This window comes from Argentina silus, assembly GCF_951799395.1.
Source record: "Argentina silus genome assembly, chromosome: 1".
In the NCBI taxonomy this organism is placed as follows: domain Eukaryota; kingdom Metazoa; phylum Chordata; class Actinopteri; order Argentiniformes; family Argentinidae; genus Argentina; species Argentina silus.
The window spans coordinates 3,967,423-3,994,922 of NC_139655.1; the positions used below are offsets into that span (position 1 = coordinate 3,967,423).

General features: G+C 47.4%; 3 protein-coding genes across 3 annotated transcripts in view; 1 reads left to right on the plus strand and 2 right to left on the minus strand.

The window, feature by feature from the left end:
- The window catches only part of kcnh2b (potassium voltage-gated channel, subfamily H (eag-related), member 2b), a gene marked incomplete at both ends in the record, with an annotated part of 157,519 nt that extends 150,819 nt beyond the window's left edge, over positions 1 to 6,700 (minus strand). Inside the window, one exon of the mRNA XM_083666992.1 lies at positions 6,625 to 6,700. Within this exon, the coding sequence (XP_083523118.1) occupies positions 6,625 to 6,700 (76 nt within the window). The remainder of the gene's footprint in view (positions 1 to 6,624) is intronic.
- slc12a7b (solute carrier family 12 member 7b) overlaps positions 621 to 27,500 on the plus strand; it is a 128,507-nt gene continuing 101,627 nt past the window's right edge. The window contains exon 1 of the mRNA XM_083667112.1: positions 621 to 624. The gene's annotated coding sequence lies outside the window, so the exon portion shown is untranslated. The remainder of the gene's footprint in view (positions 625 to 27,500) is intronic.
- sspo (SCO-spondin) overlaps positions 9,066 to 27,500 on the minus strand; it is a gene marked incomplete at both ends in the record, with an annotated part of 53,866 nt that continues 35,431 nt past the window's right edge. Inside the window, 40 exons of the mRNA XM_083682226.1 lie at positions 9,066 to 9,088; positions 9,751 to 9,901; positions 10,529 to 10,659; positions 11,054 to 11,114; positions 11,983 to 12,078; positions 12,768 to 12,979; positions 13,532 to 13,696; positions 14,090 to 14,136; positions 14,637 to 14,779; positions 14,976 to 15,103; positions 15,251 to 15,421; positions 15,593 to 15,789; positions 15,978 to 16,116; positions 16,599 to 16,715; positions 16,888 to 17,049; positions 17,205 to 17,435; positions 17,610 to 17,656; positions 17,952 to 18,088; positions 18,291 to 18,415; positions 18,570 to 18,725; positions 18,890 to 19,066; positions 19,397 to 19,567; positions 19,735 to 19,781; positions 19,873 to 20,025; positions 20,229 to 20,469; positions 20,660 to 20,794; positions 22,436 to 22,603; positions 22,755 to 22,964; positions 23,267 to 23,431; positions 23,868 to 23,903; positions 24,048 to 24,268; positions 24,391 to 24,536; positions 24,860 to 25,026; positions 25,366 to 25,524; positions 25,748 to 25,968; positions 26,072 to 26,171; positions 26,349 to 26,546; positions 26,762 to 26,932; positions 27,108 to 27,308; positions 27,435 to 27,481. Coding sequence (XP_083538352.1) covers positions 9,066 to 9,088; positions 9,751 to 9,901; positions 10,529 to 10,659; positions 11,054 to 11,114; positions 11,983 to 12,078; positions 12,768 to 12,979; positions 13,532 to 13,696; positions 14,090 to 14,136; positions 14,637 to 14,779; positions 14,976 to 15,103; positions 15,251 to 15,421; positions 15,593 to 15,789; positions 15,978 to 16,116; positions 16,599 to 16,715; positions 16,888 to 17,049; positions 17,205 to 17,435; positions 17,610 to 17,656; positions 17,952 to 18,088; positions 18,291 to 18,415; positions 18,570 to 18,725; positions 18,890 to 19,066; positions 19,397 to 19,567; positions 19,735 to 19,781; positions 19,873 to 20,025; positions 20,229 to 20,469; positions 20,660 to 20,794; positions 22,436 to 22,603; positions 22,755 to 22,964; positions 23,267 to 23,431; positions 23,868 to 23,903; positions 24,048 to 24,268; positions 24,391 to 24,536; positions 24,860 to 25,026; positions 25,366 to 25,524; positions 25,748 to 25,968; positions 26,072 to 26,171; positions 26,349 to 26,546; positions 26,762 to 26,932; positions 27,108 to 27,308; positions 27,435 to 27,481 — 5,773 coding nt within the window. The remainder of the gene's footprint in view (positions 9,089 to 9,750; positions 9,902 to 10,528; positions 10,660 to 11,053; positions 11,115 to 11,982; positions 12,079 to 12,767; positions 12,980 to 13,531; positions 13,697 to 14,089; positions 14,137 to 14,636; positions 14,780 to 14,975; positions 15,104 to 15,250; positions 15,422 to 15,592; positions 15,790 to 15,977; positions 16,117 to 16,598; positions 16,716 to 16,887; positions 17,050 to 17,204; positions 17,436 to 17,609; positions 17,657 to 17,951; positions 18,089 to 18,290; positions 18,416 to 18,569; positions 18,726 to 18,889; positions 19,067 to 19,396; positions 19,568 to 19,734; positions 19,782 to 19,872; positions 20,026 to 20,228; positions 20,470 to 20,659; positions 20,795 to 22,435; positions 22,604 to 22,754; positions 22,965 to 23,266; positions 23,432 to 23,867; positions 23,904 to 24,047; positions 24,269 to 24,390; positions 24,537 to 24,859; positions 25,027 to 25,365; positions 25,525 to 25,747; positions 25,969 to 26,071; positions 26,172 to 26,348; positions 26,547 to 26,761; positions 26,933 to 27,107; positions 27,309 to 27,434; positions 27,482 to 27,500) is intronic.

The window sequence follows — 27,500 nt, forward strand, 5'->3', positions numbered from 1 at the left end:
ACACCCACCAATGGAAGGTGTGACCCCGAGAGACAAAGGACTGGAGAATGAAAGGAAATGATAATGTGCAAATATTCTCCCCTCAAAAGAAACCTTTTCGCCATGTGCTGGTGATGAACATGATTCTCAGTCGTCATGGAGACAGAGTGCAAAGGGGATAGTAGGCCCAGGTCTACTGCCGCAGCCTTCCAGGTGTAGCTGTGGACCAACTGTCATGGAGACCGGAGGAGGAAATGATGACACACACTGCAGTTCTATTCTCTCTATACCACTTGGCCCTTCATGCTTCAACTACCAGGCAGGCCACACACACATGCAGCAGGCCCCTGTGTGGGTCACTGTATCCCTCCTAGTCTCCCTCCATCATGTTTGACATCTTGACCCTTCATGTTTCAACTACCAGGCAGGCCTGCACTCCTTCACTCTATGCCATTCGGCTGACGCTTTTATCCAAAGCGACTGACATTGCAGTGAGTGCATACATTTCAGTACATGTGGTCCCAGCGGGAATCAAACCCACAACCTAAGCGTTGTTAGCGCCATGCTCTACCAACTGAGCCACAGAGGACCACCTTCACTACCCTCTGTGGCTCCAAAAAGGCTCAGATCAGTGTGAGAAATAGGGTGGATCCCCTTCTCCGGCACGTGCTTACACAATTCAATACTTTTCAATGCATGAGGGGGGAGTGAACAAGTGTACACTTGGACAGAAGGGTACAGAATGGGACGTCAGCCCCTCGTCATCCTCGGTCACTAGGCCATCCCTCCCACGGGTTTGCCGGTCCTCGGAAATGCATGAACACATACTGTACAGATCACCCGGCGTAACTGAAAATGCTGCCATATTCATTTACCTTCCCTTTGTATGAAGCTCCACCTCATTCTCCAGGCAGGACGCTGCACGGTGTACAAGATGCTGATGTCATCGAAAGTTAACCATCATACAGCGAGCAGAAGTAGTGGATCCTGTCATGTTTTGACAACACCAAGCACCCACTTGGATACTGTGTAAAATGGTCTAAAGGCACAGATCTAGTAGCATCTTTCAACCCCCAAACCATCATTATCATAACCATTATGAGAAAACAAGCCAACTAAGCTCACATCTGTTTCTGGAGACAACTTAATCCTACCATGCCATGTGAGTTCTTCAAATCCGCTTATAGTCCATTAACATTAATCATTGTGTAATCAACACACATACTTTATGGGCAATTTCTCAATGAAGTGCCTGGGGCTCGTCTCCCTCCTGCCTAAATGGGGTTATGCAGATTCATGCAAATTGGGATTAATTCAGGAGGCGACGGGAATGCCCCAGTCTTTAACATGGTGAGTAGTGTTGCTCTAGATGAGTGCTCTGAGGGGGTGAGGGTTGGCTGAACAGAAGAGCATGGTCACAGGGCTTCAGGGGAGGAGAGTCAGTGAACTGGTTAAGTGGTAAGGCATTAGGGAGGGAGGGAGGGAGGGAGAGAGAGAGAAAGAGAGAGGGAGAGAGAGAGAAAGAGAGAGAGAGGAAGCAGAGTGATAGAGAGAGAGAGAGATGTGGAAAGAGAGAGGGAGCTTGATAGGGATGGAGTGGTAGAATGAGAGAGTGGAGTGGTCACAGAAGTAAGTGTGGTGGAAGAGGGCAAGGGAGTGGAGGAGGGTGGCAGCCAGAAGAGGAGAGGGAGAGAGAGAGAGAGAGAGAGAGAGACAGAGGGAGAGAGAGAGAGAGAGAGAGAGAGAGAGAGAGAGAGAGAGAGGGGGAGTGCTGTACAGTATGGTGAAGGTGAGAGTTGAGGACAGATAGAAAAGCAACACAGAGTACTGACTATGACACATATACCTCCATACTGTATCTACAGCTTCAGAAGCATACAGAAACACTGTTGGTGGATAGATACGTGTGTCCTGTGTGTGACACATAGACAGAACTACTGTACTTCACAGTTTAAGGTAGATTGCGTTTGAGTCCTTCACCATCATTTGACAAGGTTGTGTTGAAAGGCTGTAATCTTTTCTCCATGTCAGATTCTGAACAGAAATGTAATACACCTGATGCTGGAGCCTTTAGGCATATTCTGAAAGGCAACCCCAATTAAAACAGTTTGAGATAGAGATGGAAACAGAGACGGAGATGGAGGTAGAGATATTGCTTTCTAAAAGACATTTCTTCATGTGAGAGAAGACCCAAGGGGATTCAGATGTCTCCTTCTACATAGTTGGCGTGGAATACTGTATGAAATATAGGAAATATGAGCTATATAATCACGGACACATTTTAGCGAAGTAGCAAACTCCATCTCTCGATTGAGAATCCGGTGGTGAAGGAAGTAAAACTGTTTGCTGTAGCTCCACCGACAGCAAGTCACTAGCAATGATGTGATGTCGCTCCTCCGCCCCGTGCCCTTGTTTACAACCTGATTTGCATGCATTGCACAAAATGAAAACGTGGAGTTACTTCATGCAGCTGAAGATGTTTACAACGCCAGCATATCGCAGGTTAGCAGTGTGCATTCAATTATCTGTTTGAAGAAAAAAAAAAACCTCTTTATATGTCAGTAGAACAAGTAGAACGCTTAGCGATGGGTGCGCCGCCAGACTCTGCATTTATGAGGATGACTTGAATAATTACAATGTTACTACACAGGTGCAAATAAGAGCAACAAAATCGAAATCGTTAACGACGAAGGGAAATGGGCATTACAACAATGAAACCTTACGTTTCACTCATACGGTACATGAGCACTGCGCCTTTCTGAGATGGACGCACACAAAGGACCAGAGATAATAGGCAGGCTGAAAGCAGACGGCAAGAAAGCAGCCCAGCCCCAGTTGGAAGCGGAAGGGCTTGAGCTGATCCCCCCAGCAGGTGCCATGTTGCCCACTTGGCTGCGTGCCTGCTCTGAGATGAAACTGTTAAACATGGCACCCCAGCAGGTGCTCAACGCTCAGGGTGTTCACTGATCAAGCAGTGGATGAGAGAGAGAGAGAGAGAGAGAGAGAGAGAGAGAGAGAGAGAGAGAGAGAGAGAGAGAGAGAGACAATTGCTCTTTAGAGGGTGGTGAAAACGGCCCAGTCCATCACAGGCCGCAAATTACCAGTCATTCAGGACCTTTACTCTGACAGGTGCAAGAGAAAGGCTGGGAAGATCATCAGGGACCCCAGCCACACCCTGTTCTCTCTGTTACCATCTGGCAAAAGGTACCGGAGCATCCAGACAGGCTCCGGAACAGTTTCTACCCCCGAACATTATTATTGCACATCTGACATTATTGCTCATTATTGCACTATTACTATTACTGTACTATTACTACTATACTGTAGTATTGCTGATTTCTTGATTGTTGTCGACTGTCGTTGAATGAGGAGCAAGATCCCAAAGCATTTCACTACGTCAATTGTACGTGACAAATACAATTTGATTTGATTTGATTTGAGAGAGAGAGAGAGAGAGAGAGAGAGAGAGAGAGAGAGAGAGATCACGAGAGACCAGGGGAGGGGGGGACGGGGGGGGGCTGGAGGGTAAATTAAAGTGAATTTAAATCAGTGTCAGTGTGTCGATGAGGCTGTTATCACGCCTTCTCAGTATCACAGTTAAGGTGAGGGGGAGAAACAATGTCAGTGGGGAGGAAGAAAATCAGACCACTATACTGCTCAGCTACTCAGAATCAGGTTATGGCTGGGGAAACCATTTTTCATAGACACCTATAAATACACAGTACCTAGGCTATATTCCATAAGCGTTTGTGTTACATCCACTGCTGCAGTGGAGTGATTTCCTCAGACCAGAGTCTTCCTCTCCTTCTTCCTCATTAGGCTCTGAGATGGTGGTGAATGTGGTAGAACATCAAGGCCCCTCTCCTGAACACTGCTCCCGGTGATGCTCATCAAAGCTTGAGCTTTAAGGCTCGCTAACATGTGATTTCATACTCCCAATCCCTGTCTCTATCACAGTATACAGACAGAGAGAACCGAGAGCCTGGAGTATACAGAACAGAGAGTCTGGCCATTTAAGTTTCAACCAAAACTCACCAGTGGGATATACTGACCAGTGGGATTTCCTGAATTTTCAATTGCTAGAATAATTACAGGTAGAATTACAAATACAGGTCGTGAGTGGATAAATGGTATCCACCAGGTGTCAACATGGCGTCCGGTGTGACAGTTGGCCGAACTGTCTCTATGAAGTGTAAATGTCTTTGTGAGGAGCTGGGATTGAGTCAGCCACCTTACAGTAGTGCCACCTCTGGGGAATCATACACCGTCCAGGCCCAGGCCAGTTGCCCCGGTGATGGTGTGTTTGTGCTCTGGCTATAAAATATAATATCCTCCCCAGCTCCCTGCTGGTAAGGGCCTAATTGGAGAGAGCTTTCTCCTGAGACTCGCGAGCAGTGACAACACAGACTCCTGCTCAGATAGGGAAACAAATCACTGTGACCTATATGGAGGAGGTCAAACAGCCAGATAGAGCCGCCCTGGTTATAGTAGCCCTGAATCCCAGATCAACCCCTTTGTCCCTGGACACTTGTGTGGATCAGAGAGGATTGGAAAGGTGTACTTGTTTTTCGTACCACCCTCTCTTGTTTGTCAATATCATTCACACCTGACAAAGTGTCACCCACACAAGTTTGTATTCTACAAAATGACATGCAGCAATTCAATTATTCATGAGTTAACACATCTGGTTAAAATAAAACCTCATACTTTTTGCCATGTGAATAATCAAATCAACCAAAATACATTATTCATGGCAGCGCATGTGTATACATGCTTAAAAAAGGTAATAGCAATACCAAGATGGCTTGCTGCCGTCTCCGGGAGGTTTGAGTTAATTTTCCAGTAATCTAATAGAGTTATCTATGCTTACTGTAGCGACTGGTATGGAACGCAGTCAGTTCACACTGGGGATAAATGTCAATTACTCCCCCCAGGCATATGCATGAGGATCCTGGTATGCAGGAAGAACACGCAGGCACGATGAGATACAACGTAGTTTAAAATGAGGTCCCTGCCTTCTCTTGTAATGCTTGATAATAATAATAATAATAATAATATGGTCCTTTGTAATATGCCTTTATCCTAAGTGAACAAAGTATATTCAGCATGTTCAGTATTTGATGCCCCTATGCAGGAATCAAACCCACAATTCAGGTGCTACAAACACCATGTAAGCCACTGAGTCATGCAGGATCAAGTTAGAAGGCAACTGTTAAGTCGGACAACGTCCAATAAGATAAATCCTCAGCAATGGGTATTTTTTCTGCACCTGAATGGTCATTTTCAGCTGGGAGATGCCATCTTTGTATGAAAGGCGCTATATAAATAAAGCTTGATTGATTGATTGATTGATTGATTGATCTGGAGATACAGAGTCTCTTTCACTAGTCGAGTGTCTGACAACACTAAAGAGAGTCAAGCCGTCTGACACACACAACCAGGTGATACAACCAGGTGATACAACCAGGTGATACAACCAGGTGATAGGCTACTGAATGTGGACGGTTGGAAACATCAGCATGCCCTGAGGCCAGAGGCACCAGCCACTGAGACCAAACAACTGCTGAGTTCAATTCATGTTCACAGGTACATTTCCAGTGTCACACATTACCTCTCCATCAGACGTGCTTGGCAAGCCAGTCACATCGCAGGTGGACTTAGAGATGGAAAAAACGTGCCTGATTTGCATCAAAGATAGCACTGCAGGCAATAGAGGACCAGTGGAGCCTGTCTTCTTTAGAATGCTGAAACGCAGATATCTGACAACTGGCAAAAGCACTGGGTTTTCACAGAACAACATGTTTTTCTGTGTTTTGATAAATGCATTTAGTTGTGTAGCATACCCTCGATGTGGGCTTTGGCTTGTGAGTTCAATTATAGATAAAGTATAACGTATACAATATTGGAAATATCTATAGGCTATGATATCAGCAGTTGAGACTGCATCTGTATAAATGTGTATTAATTGTCAGGTAGGCTATAGGGTCAGTGTGAACTGTAATCACTGCTGTTAGAATGTCAATTGGAGGTCCTCTTTGAAGTTTTAGAGATACCTTGATGCTTCACATTCGAGTTGAATTACAATCAGAGTTTTAGTAGTAGTACTTAGGCCTACTGTATTAGGAATGTTTGGTCTATCTAAAAAGGTCCATCATTATTCACGATTGTTATCATCAATTACCAATGCAATCTTTTGTAACATTGTATTTAGCCTACTAAACAACATGAAATATTACATTAGACATCGCCAATACAGGCATGATTAATGTTCATACAATCTAATCGCGAGGCAATTACCGATTGTTCATGATCATACTGTCATGCTTAACAGGTCAGCAATTTGTCTTGGCTATTCTACTTAAAAAGGCAAAAACAACTCGCGCGTTTTTAGGCTCATCTGCAACAGTATACAATGTAATGCATATAGGCCTAGTAGTCAAATATTAGACCATTATCACATAGTACATGAATACGAAATATGTCTCCTGTTTATCATTCAGATCGTAAAAAAATGTTATAATAATATATAGTGTTATCCAAGAGGCCTGCATCAATACACACAATCATTAAGTGTAAGGAAAAGGAAAGCTGATTATATGCAATCAATCATCATGTAACAGGCTTTAATCAAATATTGTGTCTTACTTTGACTATCGAATTTCCTTATGATGGTGTCGAGGAAAGTGTTCTGCGGTGCCACGTGACCCCGTCGGACCGGCATCTTTGCTGTAACCCCCTGGAGTTATTGGACTTTCTGTCGCCAATGCTGACCTCTGCGTCAAGTCCCGTCAAACGGACGACGTTCACTGTGCCCTGGTCATAGAAGAAGAAACACTGTAATCCTCGACCGAAGTTTTTCCAACTTCATGAGAGACAGAGTGAGTCTGGTCCTCTCAAGGAAGAGGAGAGTTCTGGAAATGAGGCGCCACTTATCCGCGCAGCAGGGGGATCGCGAGACAGGTTCCAATTTCCAGGGTGAGGAACGCGTGTTTGTTTACGTCCCTTGAGCTGTCAAAAATGATATCCTCTCCGTTCTACGAGAAGACGAGAGGTTACTTATCATCGTTTATCAGTGAGGACTCCGGAGAAGGGGAGTCTGTCAGCCTGCCGAGGGACCTTCCTTGTGCCATAGTTGCGTCTTTTTATTATTTCTCTCCTGTCCCACCTATCCTTCCAGCTGCCTCCGCGCGCCCAATGCAATCAGTAAGGAGAAACCAGTAAATTCGTTCGAGAACGTCTGAGGTCGGTCGGTCGGTCGTTGAGATGGGTCGCACCGGAGTGGTGTCCCTCCTGTGGTGTGCGCGCTCAACACAGATGATTCCAGCTCACCGGCGGTGGAGACTGCGCCTCTTTAACCCTTTCCTCATCAGCGATTGAACTGTTGAAACGTCTGATTACAATGTGCACAACATCAGCATTTATACTCATATAATTATTGGGCTTTATTTAGAAATTAATTTCCATTTCATAGGGCTCATGTGGCCGCAATACGCATTTAGGAGTCTGGAGGATCAACAAAGCGCCGCAACTGTTCCGAAACATTCGACAGCACTGGTCTGACAGACAAAGCTTTTTGTTTAGAATAAACGACGCATGCAGGTGGTAATGTCTAGGTGTCCACAGGTGCACCTGGATTTACATGTACAGGTGCAACCCAGATGACATCACTGCTGCCTGGATATTCAAACGATCTGGCACACAGCAGTCTATGTAGACTAATTGTCGGCTATGTGATAGTATCAAACATTAAAGAAGGAATTACAATCGGAAACCAATAGGCCTGATGTAGACGGTTTCAATTTAAGTTATTTATTGTGTCGACTCACCTCTTATCAAAACGCGCTTTATTAGGGGTAACTCTCGAGACGCATTGTTTATTTCAGGGAAGGAGAGGATAGGGCTTCACCCTTATGGTTTCGTTCGAGGGGGGCTTTAGACTGCCTGAAACGTCACTGCCTTTGCAAGAGCAGTGTACGTGGGGTTCCCCCTGTCGTCACCGCGAGACAGACAAAGGGCGCACCGCGTGCTGCTTCACTGTATATTTATGTTGACTCTATGTCTGATTTTATTTATTTTATGTTATTTAAGCCGTTAATACAACCTCACCACTGTGTTCAAACCCAAACTCAATACTTCGTGATATCCATGCATGGTTTTCACTAATGTATTTAGCGGGATATCCATGTATTGGTTTGGGTGAAAGTGAAAGGGACTCCATGGCGCACGGCGGGGCGGCGCGTGCTGCCTCCCTCTCAACTCCCTTATTTAGTCAGGAGCGGAGAGACACACACGCTGCTGTCTTTGAAGAGTCCTCCTTGTGATAGCTTCCAGCCTTCTCTCTCTCTCTCTCTCTCTCTCTCTCTCTCACATACACACACACACACACACACACACACACACACACACACACACACACACATCTACAGTATATCTATATGACACATGCATAAAACATTTATATATAAGCGGCTGACTTACTCAGAGGTTTTGAAAAGCACAACATGGTCATGTTAGGAAGAGCTTAATTGTATCCATTAACAAAATATAATTATAATATATTCTAATAATAGAAAACATGGCTACTCTTCTTTGAAATGTATCAATATATATTATTTTTTTCATGACAGCAATCATTTTATGGAAAATAATGTAAATATTTAAAATTGATGGTTACAGTGTTCTGGAATTAAACTCTTCTTGTCAACTTGAACTAACACAATGCATGCAGAAAATAATGTTATCATGAAAAAAACATTGGACAACAGCCCTGTTTGGGTTGCATTGTATATCAGCATTTAATGAAAACATACAGTAGCAAAAAGCTGTACAGAATAGGTATCTGAGAGTTCCAGAAAGCACTCTATAATAGTGAAATCCAGTCATATAATGACTACAGCCTACAGAACATGTTTATACAGGAACTCTGGACATATCGTCCATCAAGACATTTTGCCCATAAGGACACATCGTCTATCCATCTGTCTGTCCCTCAGTCTGTCCCTCCGAACACACACACGCACACGCACACGCACACGCACAGACACACACACAGGCACACACACACACACACACACACACACACACACTCAGCGTTTGGACAGGTCTCCTCCTGTGAATTACATGAAGAGAATTTCAAACAAAGACAAGATAGTAAAATTAGTTAAATTTGGGTAGAATAATACAGTTTTCGTATTTTCTAATAACAAAATACAAAGGAATGTTCCATACATGTACTGTGTACCGTATGGCTCCATAGTATATACAAGGCATTAGCAGATGGAACATGGAATGTCCTCTCAACTGTATGATTGCAGAATGTAAGCGCTGTAAAACGCCCTGTGATCTATATCCAATTAGCTAATGCAATCAGTCATGTAGATGAATGGATAATTACATAATTGGTTCTAGGTGGGGCCTGATTGAATTATTCATGTTGGAAACGTAAACACACATTGGTTCATCAGGGGGATGCATCATGGCCTTCACCTGCACTAATCCTGACTGACAAAGACTGAAAAGGACAGTAGGAGGGGACGGCCATGATGGTTGGACAGCATGACTAACAGCATGCGTGCTAGCACCAAGTGTGTGTGTGTGTGTGTGTGTTCATATTCATTGCTTGTCTGTCTCTTCATCAGTATGTGACTGTCTTTATGTGTCTGTTAACCTATTTTCTATGTTGATGGGGCAGTGAGAGGGGTGAGGGGGACAGTGTGTGTGTGTGTGCATGCGTGCGTGTGTGTGTGTGTGTGCGTATGTGTGTGTACCCACCCTGACAGCTGGTACATTCACAGCTGTGTATGACAGGCAATACGACAGGTTCACTCTCTCCACTGTCACAGAGCAGACTCAGGAAGCGGACGGGACTCTCAGGGTCCAGCCGGTAGCTACAGCAATCACACACCGCCTGGAGGTAGGGCTCCTGAGAGAGGGATTGGGAGAGGAGGAAGAGGAGGGGATGGGCGAGGTAAAGGAGGAGAGAGATGGAGGGGAGGGAGGTGAAGGGGATGGGCCAGGAGAAAGGGATGGGGGGGGGAGGAGAGGACAAAAGGAGAGCAGGGAGCGGGAATGAAGAGAAAGAGAAGAGGATGAGGAGAAAAGTAGAGAAGGGAAGGAGGAGGGGTGAGAGAGGCATTAGTTCATGCCTGAAAGTGGCAACTTGAACCTCCAGTAAAACTGTCCAATCACCAGCTGCCTGTGCTGGCAGCTGCTTCCATGGTAACGGGAGGTAACAACACATTTGAGCTCATGTTTATTTTTACTTACTCACTGTTTCCTCAATGTTTCTATTGTGATAATGAAGGATTTAAGTCAAATCTGTGGAGTGATTAGGTTTTGACTCTTATATGATATAGTCCCATAAGCCCTGCCTATACTGGTGAAAAGAGAATACAAATAAAGTGTTCATAGGTATAGTAATTACCTGGGCTTATTCAGTATAACACTGAGAGGGATGTCAGAAATACAACAGACACTGTATCTGTAAGATATTTAGTTCTGGGTCATATCCTAGATCAGTACCCTTCTAGTTCTAACCATATCAACAAACCTCCAGAATGACGTCAGTTCTGGACAAACAGCGCCCTCTACAGGAGCTGACTTCCACGTTGTCAAGACGACAGTCTCCCTTAGTGATGTTCCTGATCTCGGTGTAACGGCGACACTCTGCCACAGGCTCGCCTGGCGAGATGAGAGGAGAAGGAACAGAGAGAAAATGGGACAGGGCGGAGATAAAGGGAGAGAGAGAGAGAGAGAGAGAGAGAGAGAGAGAGAGAGAGAAATATGAGAGAGAAGTAGTAGCAGCAGGAGGAGGAGAATGAGGGGGCAGCATGGGGAGTTGGAAAAGAAAAGAGGGTTTTGTGTTTGAGTGAGAGAGAGAGAGAGACAAAGGGATCCAAAGGCACATTGACTTTGCGGTCCCCCCTCACAAATTGTGTCATTTTATTTCTCCCAACGAGGGAGAGTGGAGATGACTGCTGTAATGTAGGCTACGTGTCCTCTCACCACTCAGAATCACAGTATTTTACACAAACCAGGAAGTGTTGAATAAACATTGTTGATGTTTGACTCTTACCAGGGAACTCCTTCCTGCAGACTGGACAACAACTCCCAGGCTCTTCCACTTTCACCTCCTCCTAAGAGGAGGAGACGAAATGGCAGGAAAAGGGAGAGGAGAGATCACAAGAGGGGGATAAAGGAGGGCAGGAGAAGAGAGAGAAGAGAGAGAAGAGAGAGAGAGAGGTTGTCACTGTCACAAGTATATAGTGAATGTTCATCATGTACTGCTCTCAGAATAACTCCTGTAGCTGAGTCATCTCCCAAGAGGAACTAGTTGGCAGAAAGCAGCACTAGCATGCCCTGCTCCTGACACCAGGATTCATCCTCCCACAGTGCACTGCTCCAGGGCTGCCCTCAGGGGAGGGTCAAGGTGAGTCAGAAACTCACCTTGTCCCTCCCCTGATGGGCGAGTCAAGTTATTCAGAGCAAAGTATACATAAACCTAGTTAATTAAATAGAATTGTGAGGTGAACTGACTTATTAAAACGGGAGGGGAGGCTGAGAACAGCCCTGTGATGAGGGTTAGGGCTAGGGTTAGGGTTAGGAGAGGGTTAGGGTTAGGGTTAGGAGAGGGTTAGGGTTAGGGTTAGGGTTAGGAGAGGGTTAGGGTTAGGGTTAGGGTTGGCAATCTCTACGGAGATTTATTTAAACATCGATTTGGACAGTGGACAGTGACTCACACAGCTTTGTGGCACATTCTCTTGGTCTGAGACCAACAGCCTACTGAGTAATGTTGTAGTAATAGAGTAATGTTGTAGTAATAGAGTAATGTTGTAGTAATAGAGTAATTGTGATGTCTGAGACCAACAGCCTACTGAGTAATGTTGCAGTAATAGTAATGTTGTAGTAACAGAGTAATGTTGTAGTAATAGAGTAATGTTGTAGTAACAGAGTAATGTTATAGTAATAGAGTAATATTGTAGTAATAGTCATGTTGTTTCTCACCTGTTCACACTCCAGAGGGGGACATCTATCCTGGCACAGCTTCTTCCCGTTTACACAGTGACACACCAGGCAGCCCTCATCCCATTCAGAGCCAGCCTTATAAAACACACACACACACACACACACACACACACACACACACACACACACACACACACACACACACACACACACACACACACACAAACACACACACACACAAACACACACACACACACAAATCCATTAACAGTAATGGTTATGAGCTCCTTGATTATAACTCTATATATTGTAGGTCTTTATATCTCCATTATTCATGGGAACCAGAGAGGGAGAGGGGAAACCAACCCCTGTCAACATTTGATTAATTATCATAATCCTATAATATCCCCTCATAAAATATTCCTGTTACACGTACTTAAAAGGGCAGCGTAGTCCATCGCTGTAGTACCATAATAGCCTTCAACAGGTCCTTGCATTATTGATTGTGGTGATCACTATAGAGGTATTGTGCTGTAATGTGGCCCACAGGGCATGTCCTTCATCACTCTAATCATCCCCCCTTTATGTGGAAGCAGCACACAAAGGCTTTGAGAGGAGAGGAGGGAAACATACAAGATATGGAGAGAGCTCCGGGAGAGGACAAAAGAGGAGACACAATGAAGTACAAACTGGAAGGCTAGGAGTTTATGTTGTGTGTCTGTCTTTATGTTGGTGTGTGTGTGTGTGTGTGTGTGTGCGTGTGTGCGCGTGTGCGTGTGTGCGTGTGTGCGTGTGTGCGTGTGTGTGTGTGTGTGTGTGTGTACCTCTCTGAGCACCCCTTTGTCCTCGCAGGCGCAGAGCGCAGGGATCACGCAGCTGCCCTCTGCGTTGCGGTACAGGCCCTCCTCACACACACACCCTTCGGTAGCGCTGCAGTTGAGCGGAGCGGTCAGGTAGATCTCGTCACAACTCCTCTCACACACCGAGGCAGCAGCCTCCGATACACTCCTTCGCCAGCGCTCCCCCTCAGGACAGGCTGCAGGGAGGAGGAGGAGAGGAAGATACATGTATCACCACCAACACTATGAAAGCACCCCCCCCCCCCCCCCCCCCACACACACACACACACACACACACACACACACACATACACGCACACAAACACGCACGCACGCACACACACACACACAACACACACACACACACACACACACACACACACACACACATACAGACACACACACACACACACACACACACACACACACACACACACACACACACACACACCAGAACACTAGAGAATACAAAGTGTATCCCTATTACTTTTGTATTTACTCAGTGAAGAAACACAGAGTACAATAAGATGATGCACCCAATTACTCAATGCCATTAATACTGTTATACAAAACAGCCAGACCCTGGGGCCCTTAAGTGGCGTAGCACACTAATCCGCGTACCACCGCATACCATTTCTTCTTGGCAATCTCTACTGTCTTTATCCTCAATAAAAAGCAAATAATGCCCTAAAAAACATTTAAAAAAAACAGCCAGACCCCACTATCCAGTCCCCCCCAGCCATCCTCACCACAATCAGGGGCCCTGCAGGGTGTGGTACGCTGTGTTTGGCCTTCACACTCCCCCCCTCCAAATTGTCTGGGCTGGAAGACGACCCGACTGGACCTTCGCTCGCCAGAACCACAGCTGACTGAACACGAGCTCCACTCTGACCAGCTCCCCCACTTGCAGTCCACTAGAGAGGGGAGGAGAGAAGGGGAGGAGAGAAGGGACAGAGAGAAAGAACAACATGAGAATGATACAGTATAGAGGAACGTAGACAAAGGTGAGTCACTTCACAGGATTCACCACTGAAAAAATCCTCCAGGGTTGTTAGAATCAAGGGGCTTTGGTACAATGGGAAACTACAGTTCACATTATCATGCCGTAGCTCCCCCTCCTGGCACTTGCTGGCAGTGCTGCTTTCAATGTTAGGTTTTATTGCAGTGCACGTACTGGAGTGGCCTCAGTGTACTGTGGGTCAGGAACCATTGTTGCTGCTGTTCTAGTCTACTGATAAACAAGCTGGGTAGGGAAAGAGGGTTCTGTACACAGCTCCTAGGACATGATGTGATAGAACCACACTCACCATCACAGGGGTCCGAAGAGCAGTTGAATATTCCTCCTTGACAAAGACTGAGAGAGCGAGAGATCGAGAGCAAGAGAGAGGGAGGGGGGGGGGGGGGGGGGGGTAGAGAGAGAGAGAGAGAGAGAGAGAGCGAGAGAGAGAGAAGAGGAGAGGAGAGTGTTCACCAACACAGTAAGGAATACACCAGCCACCAGATGAGAAACCAAAAGCAATCAAGCTGTCAAATCTCTCTCAGCCCCTCAGACCATTAGACACGTATCAAACACGGGCCTGGAAGATGAAATGACTTACCTCATGTCTGCATCACACAGGCTAATCTAAACACCAGACTATCTGTTACCTTACCCTACACACTCAGCTGATTAAAGTGTACATGGAAACATGTCAGGTCATATACAGCAACAGCCAATCAAAACATTTGATATACAGTACCTTTGGAAATCTACAAACATTTTCACAACATCTCAAAGTTATGTTGGAATGAAGGAAGGAAGGAAGGAAGGAAGGAAGGAAGGAAGGAAGTAACGCTGATGCAATTACTTCGTACCAGGTGTTGCAGAGATGCTGTATGACTGTCCCTGGAGGCTCCTCCCCTCGAAGGTCATCCAGGGTGACATTCAGGGTCCACGGGAGGGAGAGAGGAGAGCAGGGACACTCTCCATGGGGGACACACAATCCTCTGTACATCACCTGGTGGAGAAAGACAGACACACAGATAACACTGAGGAAAATAGGTTGCTTATGTTTTATTCAATGATGCTTGAAGTCAACAGGTTGTTTGCGTTACATGGTACGTCGGGTGTGTTACTTCTAAGCCATGAGGTCAGCACGGACCTCTGATCTTTTGACATGGTGTTAAAATGTGTCCCTGGCTGAGTGTACTGACCTTGCCTGGAGGACAGGTACAGCCAGGGCTGCAGGGGCCAGGAACACACTGGGTCTGTGGCCACAGGTCCTCACAGCTGTAGGGACAGGAGCCTGCACATTTTCTGAACACCTGACCTGCAGGACACTCTGGAGAGGGAGGACAGGCTCAGTAACACAGGTCAGCCTGAACAGGAATAATGGTGTAATACAGTCATGTTTGTGTGTGTGTGTGTGTGTGTGTGTGTGTGTGTGTGTGTGTGTGTGTGTTTGTGTGTGTGCGTGCGTGTCGGTTACCTGGTAGACAGCTGTTGGTGTTACATGCAGTGTGTTGCTCTAAGGGAGTGGGACACTCCTGTCCCCCAGTCTCAGGTTCCTGGAGGACGGTCTTGTTGCGCACCAACACTCCTCCACCACACGAGGCGCTGCACTCACTCCAGGACGACCACTCCGTCAACACACACCCGGCTGGGGGAAAAGTGGAGAGAGAAAGAAAGAGAGAAATAACACATGATCAGCATTCAATGGAGCCCTGATAATGTGGTTGAATATAGATGCTGTGTGTGTGTGTGTGTGTGTGTGTGTGTGTGTGTGTGTGTGTGTGTGTGTGTGTGTGTGTGTGTGTGTGTGTGTACTTACCTGGACAAGGAGGCAGTACACAGGTCTCCGTCTGGGCGGTGTCATTACAGGACGGCCCTCCCTCTGTGTCCTGACAGGGGCGTGCCCTCCTCCTCTGACCCCTCCCACAGGACGCTGAGCAGGCGCTCCACTGCCCCCAGGGTTCATAGACGGGGCAGGGCAGGTTGGTACACACCAGGGAAGCGTTCTCACACACACTGCAGCAGAGAGGGGCGGAGCGGAGAGGGTTCAGTTGCTGATTACTGTAACTTATACAACGTGCCTGAGGCAAGGTCACAAATCTAACTATCCTCCACACATAATAGGCCTTTATGCTTATTTCTATTGACAGTCATTTCAGTGGCATGTGTCTAGAGTACAGCCAATGGGTGTACGGGGGTCTGACCAGGTGTTGCAGTCCAGGGTGACGTTATCTGCAGGGATGATTTCCAGAGTCCCATTGCCCATGGGGATGCCACAGCGACACTCTGACACCTGGACACAGTGTCCGTCCTGCAGCAGCCAGCCATCTGGGCACCGACAGCCTGGGAGGAGGAGAGGGACGAGGGATGAGAAGGTGAACGCGTGAAGGAAAGAGATAAGACAGAAAGACATTTGCAATGCCATCAATTCTTGGAATATGGTAGCTTTTGCACCCCCCCCCAAGACAGCACACACACTGCACCCCCCCCCGAGACAACACACATCCGGCTCTGGGCACAGGGTCAGCCACATTCAGCACCCCTAAGGCTCAAGGGCACAATGGCAGTGGTAGGCACCTTAGATGCCAGCAACCCTCCAGTCACCTGCTTACATCCGGCTCCCTCCCGGGGTGGGGATCAAACCAGCGACCTACCGATTGCTGGCCTGCAGCTAGAATAAAAAAATCTATTCTTCTTTTCAGACATCAGACATATTCAGACATCCAACATATGAGCTATATTCCAGAACCAGCTCTAAGAGGTCCCAACATATGTCGGTCTTTGTTAAAAGGTCATCAGTGACACAGTGACATAGGGCCAGCTACCTGAGTGGCAGGCTCCTTGGAGGCACTGCACATGTTCCCAGAGGTCTGTGCAGCTCCGGGGACACTGATTGGCGCAAGACACCTGGTAGGCCCGCCCCCTGTCCTCACAGCGTTCACCTAGGACACACCAGAGGGAAGTCAATCAACACTGTCTCCTAGGATACCTTAGGTCATTTAAAACAACATGTGTACTGATTGACACAATGAACAGGTGAAAATGTGTGTTCAATACATGATGTAGATTGCCCCATTTCCCTCTTCTGAGTATGATTTTACATGGATAAAGTACCTGGACAGAGGCCAGTGTTGCAGCTCTGCGTCTGAGTCTGTTGTCTCCTACACTGGGGTCCTGGAGGAGAGGCCTGGGGCTGTCTGTGGCGCTGCCTGACCCCACCACTGCAGGGGTCCTGGCACACACTCCACGTGCTCCATACACTCCACTGGCACAGGTCTGCAGACGTCATCATCATCATCATCATCATCATCATCATCATCATCAGAACTCACATTTTCCAAACCCCCAAGAAGGTTAAATTATTGGTCATTTCATGATGAAACCTCAAACCATATGACAGTTCTGTGGTGTTGACTGAGCAGTCCACCCACCTCTGCATGCGTTGGGGTCCGGGCAGATCCTCTCCTCCTGCAGCTCCCCAGGACACTGTTCCGCCTCCTCCCCAGAGACAGGCAGGCCTGAGTCCAGATCCACGCAGGCCCTGTAGCGCTGCTGCACTGACACCAGGGCAGCGCCCCCCAGTGGAGAGGTGGAGGGCTGCAGGGAGGAGGCAGGGACACACTGGGAGCACGTAGTCCACTCTGACCACTCACTGAGAATGACTGAAACAGGAGGGAGGAAGAGAGAGAGAGAGAGAGTGGGAGAGGGAGAAAGACAGAGAGAGAGAGAGGGAGAGGGAGATAGAGAGTGGGAGAGGGAATGGGCTTTGGGTTTATCTGAAATACATTAGTGGTAAGATGAAGCTGGTATCCTCATAGATAAAAGCTGAAACTGACCTTCACACTCTCTCTGGTCACACTGCAACGTCCCGTCAGCACAGAGGCTGAGGAGGAATCAGAAAATAAACAGAGTAACAATACACTCCCCATTCAAACTGTCTTAAAGAGAGTAACAATACACTCCTCATTCAAACTGTCTTAAACAGAGTAACAATACACTCCCCATTCAAACTGTTGTAATACATGATACAGTAGGCTGGCTACCTGGTATCTCTCCTCCCTTATAGTAATAAAATGCCTTTTTGATACTGTGAAAGACTGTGGATATGACTAAAGCTCTGCATGAACTGTAGGCCTATGTAGCAGGTTTGTTAATTACGATTCAGAGGTATCTCTTACCAGGTGCTGCAGCCTACTGTGACCATGGCTCCCGGTGGGACAGTGACTGGGATGGGGGGCCCAGAGGCCTGGTAGAGCAGGTGGACACATCCACACTGCTCCGGAGGAACACAGGTCCCATTCTGCTGTAGCAAGCCCTGGGGGAACACACACACACACACACACACACACACACACACACACATGCTTTGTTTATCTAAAATACATTAATCATATATTTGACTTATCCCAGAACCTCAGTATCTGGGTGTGGTTGAATAAAATCCACTGGTTCACGCACAAGGTTAAACCAACACATTGAGAGTTTACAGGGTGAAGCTCTAAGTGTGATTTGTGTACCTGAGGGCAGTAGCAGCCAGGTATACACTCCTGCACCCCCACACACAGCTCCCTCTTGCCCTGCAGAGCACACTGCTTCTCACAGGGGGCGCCACACTCAGAGTACCGGAAAGGCTCCTCACAGTCTACACAACACGAAGAATGAAAACACTCAATGGAAGACAATGGAATTGAAGAATGAAAATGACAACAAAGACCGCATGAAATAATACAAAACGTCTGCCCCCATCTCCCAGCTTGGAGAGGCTCAAAGTCTCTTGACATATGTTGTACACTCACCATGGCAATCGTCCAGGACACAAGCTCTGCTCACGGTCTCTAGGCCTGTGCACTGTTGTCCTCTGGTGGCCAGAGAGAGCGGTGCACGGTGGCGCTGCTGTCTCTGAGACACGCAGGAGCACGCTGACCACAAACTCCACTCTGACATGGGACAGCCTGCGCACATGGACATGCACAAGACAGGAGGATACAGTAGGTCGACGAGTGTGTACACTACATATCAATGAAATCAACATCAATATCAGATCCTTTGATCCAAGTTAAAAGTGTTAAAAGTGTTAAAAGTGTTAAGAGTGTGTAGGTATTGCTGGTCAGGATACCTGGGCAGGGTCTTTTGTAGCACAGTTGGGTCTCCTCTCTGTTCCTCTCCGCCTCTATCTCAGGGGGGCAGGCTGCGTCCCCATCTTCCTCACACACACACACCCTGCGCCGTGACACCAACCCCGCACCGCAGCTACGTGAGCAGGGGGACCATTGCGACCACGGGCAAAGGTCATCTAGGAACAGCGAATGTGTAAGGCTTAACGTCAGGCTGAACGGGTGTGTCTCTGTTTAACTGTAATACACCAATAACAATAATAATAATAATAATAATAATATATAATATATGCCATTTAGCTGACGCTTTTATCCAAAGCGACTTACATTGCAGTGAGTGCATACATTTCAGTATATATGGTCCCAGCAGGAATCAAACTCACAACCTAAACGTTGTTAGCGCCATGCTGTACCAACTGAGCCACAGAGGACCAATAACAATATGCAGGTCCCCCTCAGGGGGTGATGGGAGTGGAGCAGGGGAGGGGTAAGGTGTCAGTGGTGCCTACCGAGGCAGGGAGAGGTGTGGCAGTCCTGGGCCTCTCTCTCTGGCCCGCTGCAGTGGGTTCCGTTGTTACGGGGGGCAGGGTTGATGCAGGCGTGGCTCCGGATCTGGGTGCCACGCCCACAGGTCACTGGACAGTCTGACCATACGGACCAGGGCGTCCAACCACCGTCCACTGTCAATCACAAAGAGGAGGTATAGGGGGAAGATGGGGCGGACGATCCAACACACAAATGCACAACTGTGCCGTATTTGTGCTTAAAGTCAATGGATGTGTAGGGTTAGGGTTAGAGTTAGGCTTAGGGTTAGGGTCGGATTCAAGAAAAAGAATGTGTGACTCACCTCTGCAGTCAATATCCTGGCAATAGTCACCTTCTGGTGTGCATGTGCTGAGGGGGACGAAACACAAGAACAAGTTAGATACTTTTTCAATGTTGATTGGCGGATTAGAACGCTAACTCACCAAACCACCCATCTCACCATTGTTTACACTCCCCCTGCAGCCAGGTGTCTCCCACTGTCAGCTCCTGGTCGCCATGGACACAGAGGGGCGGGCAGGGTCCGGGGTCACATGGTTTGTGCTGCACTTCCTCAAACTCGCAATCTGCTCCAGCGGTGTCTGGTCTCAGGGATCTGATAGGACACACACACACACGCACACACCACACACAAACTCAACTATGTTCATATCTCTTCTACGTTGTAAAGGTTTACTATCATTAACCTTAAGCCCTAGTAAATTCCATTCATTTAACAATCTCCTCTAACTGTGAAAATGAAAGTGAGGTGGATCGAATCCTAAAAACAGAAGCCTATCCTCCCACCCCTCTCCTCACCTGAAGCGAGTTCTCTGGCCACGCCCACATGAAACACTACAGGACGCCCAATTGGACCAGGAGCTCCAGATGCAGCTGGCCTCGACACAGCTCTGATTGGTGCAGGAGAGCTGTCCATCAGTGCAGCTGCAGTTGTTACAGTCCACCTGGTGCCAGCTGCCTGCTGCCCAGCTCTGACCCAGAGAGTCCACACAGTCACACTGCCACACCTGAACACACACCCCGCCATGCTGCAGCTGACCTGTGACACACACACACACACACACACACACACACACACACACACACACACACACATACACACACACACACACACACACAATGGGAGACATCAGAACTAAATCTAAATGGTCTAACTGTTCATTTCAATAAATGAAAACAAGGGACAGTCGACAATGAAATTTTAAGTAGCAGAAAGAAGCTCCCTTTACCTTTAGGACAGTGACACCCAGGCTGGCACTCTGTGTTGTCCTGGCATTGAATGCCCTGCTGGAGGTCTGAACAGCGCTGTGGACACACGTTGGCACAGGGCACAAACTCCTGACCCGGCGGGCAGCCTTTCTCTTCTGTGGGATGGAAAATTATATGTCACATTTGACAATAATAGGATAGTTGCATTATGTATGGTTAGAAAGTTGATATCTTACCATGAGACTTGGTGTTACCGAGTGTGTGTGTGTGTGTGTGTGCGCGCACGTGTGTGTGTGTGTGTGTGTGTGTGTGTGTGTGTGTGTGTGTGTGTGTGTGAGACAGAGATAGATATCTGTAAAGGACTCTATGTAACCAATATTAGGGCTTCTGTGTAACCTGAAGGGACTCTGTCACTTCATTGAGACCTCTATGTCATAGGTCCTCATAGGACATCTGTAACCTGTAAGGATTCTTTGTACCATTGACTTAGTCTAGAATCAGATACAGCTAAGATGACATACTCTAAGAATAGGCATGTACTATTTAGGGTTGAGAATTTACAGGCAGGTCTAGTATGCTTCTATAATCTAACTGAAGTATGCTTCAGTTCTATAATCTAACTTTTAAAGGAAATTATGTAATAATTGATATGACACTCCTCAAACCTTCACTACATCAAACTATACACCGTCCTCTATTGTAAAAAAAAATATGTACTAACTATTCGAAAATATTCACCCAGAAACCAGAAGTTTGCTATTATTTCATTCAAAATCAGTGGGGGGGAAAGGAAAAGAATTGTTGGTGTTACTACCGAGAACAGAATAAGCAACAACCATGGCTTTATACTCAGACTGTCTCTCAAGGCTGATTATGCTCTGTCAATAAGGGAAGCCCACGTCAAACCGTTGGAGTTTAGCTGCCAGGTTTGAGTGAGCGTTTTTCGTCTCCCTTTGAGAGACCTTGCATAATAGCTCTCTGGCTGGATTGGGAGTTTGGAAAGAGCTAGAGGTCTGGTTTTAAAAAGAATATATTAGAGATACATTTAAGATGACATACTCTAAGAAGAGGCTTGTAGTAATTAGGATTGAGAATTTACAGGCAGGTCTAGTACGCCTACATTCATGGCCTTTAGGATTACCAATTATATAGGCGTTTTCCAATTTCTAAAGGAAATTATGAAATTGACGCTCCTCAAATTTTCACTACATCAAACTATACATCGTCCTCTATTGTAAAAAATCTATGAGACACATATTCACTGTGGAATTAAAAAAAATATTAATCCGGAGACCAGAGATTTGCTATTCTTCCATTCAAAGTCAGTGGAAGGAAAGGTAGAGAGAGAGAGAGAGAGAGAGAGAGAGAGAGAGAGAGAGAGAAAGAAAGAGAGACAAAAAAAAGAGAGAGAAAGAGCGAGAGAGAAAGAGAGAGAGTGAGACAAAAAAAAGAGAGAGAGAGAGAGCGAGAGAGAGAGAGAGAGAGAGAGAGAAAGCAAGAGACAGAGTGGTAGAGACCGAGGCTAATGTTTGACCCGGTAGTTGAGATCTTTACAATCTCTCAGTGATAAAAGCCATATTCATTTATGACCATCACAGCATTAAAGCGACACAACAGGATATTTGTATAGTTTTAGCCACCGGTTCTGCACACAAGAGCCAAAAACGGGTCCATGCATGTCAGTCTCACGCAATAGGTGCACAAGGAATATTAAAACTAGTTACTAACAGATATAATATATACGAAAGAGCCATACTATCGATATATGGTATTTATTTTCAGGGACAGTTTCTTACCACAGGGTTTGGTGTTGCAGGACTTCACCTGGTTCTTCTCGCCCTGACACTTGTGACCCCCGTTCTTGGGAGGGGGGCTGGAGCAGGAGCGGGTGCGGATGGAGCGTCCTCCTCCACAGCGCTTGTCACAGCGAGACCAGGGACTCCAGCGAGACCACCCTCCGTCCACTGAGACGCAGACAGAGGGTACATGAAAACCACACCTATGCTACTCATGCTAAGAAAACAGAAAACCACAACCTGCATAGAGATGCTGTGTGTTTATGTCCAGAATGTAGACATTTGATAAAGGTTTTGATCGCAGCACGCGTCCACCCACCTCGACAGGCTCGGATATTACAGAAGCGGTTCTCCACATTCCCTCCCAGGATGTCGTCACACCAGGAACCGTTTACCCCGGGACTGAGGAAGGTGCGTAACCTCTGGTGCTGGCCCACCCCACAGGAGCGTGAGCAAGACCCCCATTCCCCCCACTCCGTCCACGAGCAATTCCTCTGGGCGCAGTCCTCCCCCACACACACACCGCCGTCTAACAACACACACAGAACAGTGTTTAAACAGAAGGCCCCACTTTACATGGATACAGTAGTCCCCTATACTGTACATGGTCTACAGATGCTCATGCTATCAACAAACTGTCAATTTCCACAACTAGGGTTAGGTTAGTTTGAGTGGATAGTTTGTGTGTTGCTGGGGGGCGGGGGGTGGGGGGTTAGAGCACAGCAGAAGTTAACTTTCTGTTGAAACAGATGATGAGAAAATGAAGTTGTTCTGTATTGTATTGTTAGTTGTACAGTTAGTAGAACTGGTTACAGTTAGTAGTCGCCTTACCAGGACACTGGGGCAGGTTACAGGCCATCTCCTGGTGGGTCTCTCCTGAACAGGGGGGTCTGACACACCGTCTCTGACGGGACTTCAGGGCTGGGCTCAGAGCGTCACTACAGGTACGAGAACAAGAGCTCCACGATGTCCATGGAGAGAAGCCTGCATCCTCATCTACCAGGAGAGAGAGACAGACAGACAGACAGACAGAGAGAGAGAGAGAGAGAGAGAGAGAGAGAGAGAGAGAGAGAGAGAGAGAGAGAGAGAGAGAGAGAGAAGAGGGAGAGAGAGAGACAGAGAGAGAGAGAGAGAGAGAGAGAGAGAGAGAGAGAGAGAGAGAGAGAGAGAGAGGTAGGTAGGTGCCAGAGAGAGGGAGAGAGAGAGAGAGAGAGAGAGACAGAGAGAGAGAGAGAGAGAGAGAGAGAGAGGTAGGTAGGTGCCAGAGAGAGGGAGAGAGAGAGAGAGAGAGAGAGAGAGAGAGAGAGAGAGGTAGGTAGGTGCCAGAGAGAGGGAGAGAGAGGTTGAGACACAGTAAATATAGCTCAATAGTGAGACACTAAAATTGATACACTTGTAGGAAGGAAATGTTGAGTTGTGGAGTGATGTTTACCTGGTAAAATGGGTTCTTCTGTGGGACCTATGATCACTGCAAGAAATAAATATTGGATAACAGATTGTTATTTCACCTTTCAGGTTAATGTGCCCTCTCTGTAGACTGTCTCTTCTCTAATTATAAATGAAGGATGAATAAGATCAGAATAGGGAGGTGGGTGGGGGGGGGGGTCAGTACCTGGGCAGTCAGGAGCCTGGCAGTAGGTGCTCTCCTGGCGGGGGCCCTGACAGTCTCTTCCCCCGTGGGCTGGGGCAGGCTGGCTGCAGTCTCTAAAGCGGGTCTTCAGACCCAGACCTCCGCAGGACAGGGAGCAAGGGGACCAGGGACCCCAGGGGGACAGGCCCCCATCCACCGGACAGGGCTCCAGGCTGCAGTTCCACATGCCATGCTGACAGGAGCTGCATTGTGGGTCCCACGTTAGAGCAGAAAACAAATCAGTCAAATATATACCGTGCTGCTGAAAGTAGTTAAAGCAGGACGCATACACCGAGCACCCTTTGCACTCTGCAAAATGCCTCACCAGGAGCTGCAGTCCTGTACCAGAGTATCCCCAGACTGAAACTCTGCGCCCTCTGTGATGTTATGAAGGTCAAGGGTCAACATTGGGGTCACAGATACATTCTGTAGTGAGGTCAGGAGATCCTTGTCCACCAGGCAGGGACACTCCTGAACATGAAATAGTCACAGTTCATTATCTCCCTACAGCTGAAATAACAACCTATCATCTGATAAACACACAAAATAACCTTTTGTTTATTAATCTGACATAGTCTTGAAATAACCTTTTGATGTATTCATCTGATGTAGCTTTGAAATAACCTTTTGATTTATTCATCTGACATAGCCTTGAAATACCCTTTTGATTTATTCATATGACATAGGCTTGAAATACTTTGATATATCAACCAGAATACATTTGAAACAACCATATATTTGAGAAACACTTGAAATGAGCTCTCATTGATCTGTTGTGCACCGGGTACCCTCACCTGTACACAGGCTCCATGGTGTTGTAGGGTTTGTGGGGGGCAGTGGCACCCTTCCTCACAACCCTCAGAGTAGCAGCCCTCTCTCCCACTGACGTGGGCACAGCTGAAGGGGCAGCCCTCCCCCCACTCACACTCCCTGTACAGCCGGCCTGGGGGGCACCCCACCTCTACATACCAACACACACACACAGAACAAGAGAAGATAGTAAATCAGTGGATGTTGAGAAGACAGGATAGCAGTCATAGGTAAGAGCCTGTACTGTTAATGCCCTGTATCCTGCCACACATTTTTATGTTTTTTTACTAATTGATTCTGAATACATCGGAGCTAAAATAAGAGTATGAGAAAGTAATTTCCCTGAGCAGTATCACCTTAGTATCACTAATGGCACACTGAACCAAAAATATCTACAGAGACGAGGAGAGGGGGAGAGAGATGGAAACAGACCTCCAGGACACAGAAGCAGGATGCTCTGTCGACCCACAGTCCACACACCATAACTCACCCAGGCAGACCTGAGTGTTACAGGTCTTGCTCTGTCTCGTTACCCCGGTGCAGGGCAGGGTGCTGCAGACTCGGGTACGTGACTGCTCCCCTCCTCCACAGCTTACAGAACACACAGCCCACGGGGACCAGTGAGACCAGGATGACCAGGGGCCAGAGTCTGGGGGACGGGGCACACAAGAGAAGTGATATCAGGAATCCATACAGTGTAATGGTACTGTAGTACCATTGAGTTTTTTTAAAGGTATGAGAATTGCTGAATAGCTTGATTGCCTTGCTGAATTAGAACTGATATCACGTATTGTTAAAATAACATAGAAACCCTAAATTAAGGTCTAACACGTGCGACAGATTTTGGTTTCCTAAGTCAAAGTGTACCGTACCTGTGCAGTTGTGGGTGTTACAATCTCTCTGCTGTTCAGCCAAACCTGCACACCCCCTCCCCCCACTCTGAGGGGCGGGGTTATCACACTGACGCACTCTGAGCCTGACTCCACCGGCGCATGGGGCTGAGCACTCTGACCAGCCTCCCCACTGGCTCCAACCACCGTCGACATGGCAACCAGGGACCGATCGACACTCTAAAACCCCTGCCTCACAAGTGCTGGGGCAGAAGGGAAGCGATAAGAGATCGTTTTTACCGACTATTACAGACAGATTTCAGACAGAATGCTACCAGTTAAGTGGCGTGGTGTGTGGTGCTGTACCAGTTTTTGCAGTCACTGATGATGTTCTCTCCTGGGTTTACATACTGCCAATCTGACCTACCGGGCCACGTCCACGAGGTGTTTCTGGAGTCCAGCCCACCTGAATGGAGAGAAGAAGGGGAGAGAGAGCCATGTTGACATGTGCAACTCATAGATTGCTCGTGTATAATATGATGGTGCATCAGTGGTGTCAAAATAAGGTATGATACTGTATAACCAAAGTGGACTACAGCACCATCCAGGAGTGACATCTGACCCCTTTTGTACTTGGTCTCACCGATGGTACTGTTGTGGTATTTACAGCGACACTCCTCCCTCTCCACACACTGTCCGTCCTGAAGCACCAAATCACCCGGGCAACCACAGGTCAGGCTACAGTCCGGCGAGTCCACACACTCTGTGTCACCATGGAGATCAGAGCAGGAGCGCGGACATGGCTTCCCACAAGGCCATTCTGTCTGCCCTCCTCCACACTCTGCAGAAAGAGGAGCATCATGGGAACAATATGAGGTCACAACACAACAAACTAACTAACTTCTGAAAAAAAAAGTACATTTCATTTCAGCTTTTTAAACCAACATGGCTCAGTTTAAAGTATTCCCTAACCCTAACCCTAACCCTATTTTTAACGTGTACTGCACATATACAAACACACAACCTCAACACAACTAACATGGGCCATCAGCTGACCTGAGCAGACGGTGACGTTGTCATGGCAGCCACGACTCTGCCGGCTCTCCCCGTGGCAAGGCAGACCCCCGAACCTGGCTGGAGGACTGTTACACATCCTGGTTCGCACGGACACCCCGGCACACGCATCACACTCAGACCACACAGACCACGGGCTCCATGAACCATGGACTGAAGGAGAGAGGGGGGGGGACAGAGAGAGAGAGAGAGAGAGAGAGAGAGAGGGAGAGAGAGGGAGCAGAGAGTGAGACAAAGCCATTGACAGCCATTCATTTGATCACATCAACCATACATGATAGCAAGGCCCACCCATCAGCAATGACCATTGCTACTACTGCAGGCTTACCTGGGCAGAAGGAGACCACAGGGCAGGGTTGTCTCTGGATCTGAACCCCAACACCACCGTGTACTTCCTGTTCCCCCTGACAGGCTGCACCCCTGGCTTTAGGCTCTGGACAGCCACAGCTTCGGTAGCGGGACACCCACTCCGCCCCGCAGGTCTTGGAGCAGGGGGTCCAACTGGACCACTCACACCACTCACCAGCCACTGCACACCGGGGGGGAGAGAGGGGGAGAGACACACTGCATGTGTTTCTAATATACTGTCATTGAGGAAATGTGAAGAGCCTGTTTTAGAAGAGTGACAGCATCCTTCTCCAAGTCCGGTACCCACCTGGACATGGATCCTTGGTGCAATTGAGCCTCCCTTCTTCACAAGTACTGAAACACAAGACCTACA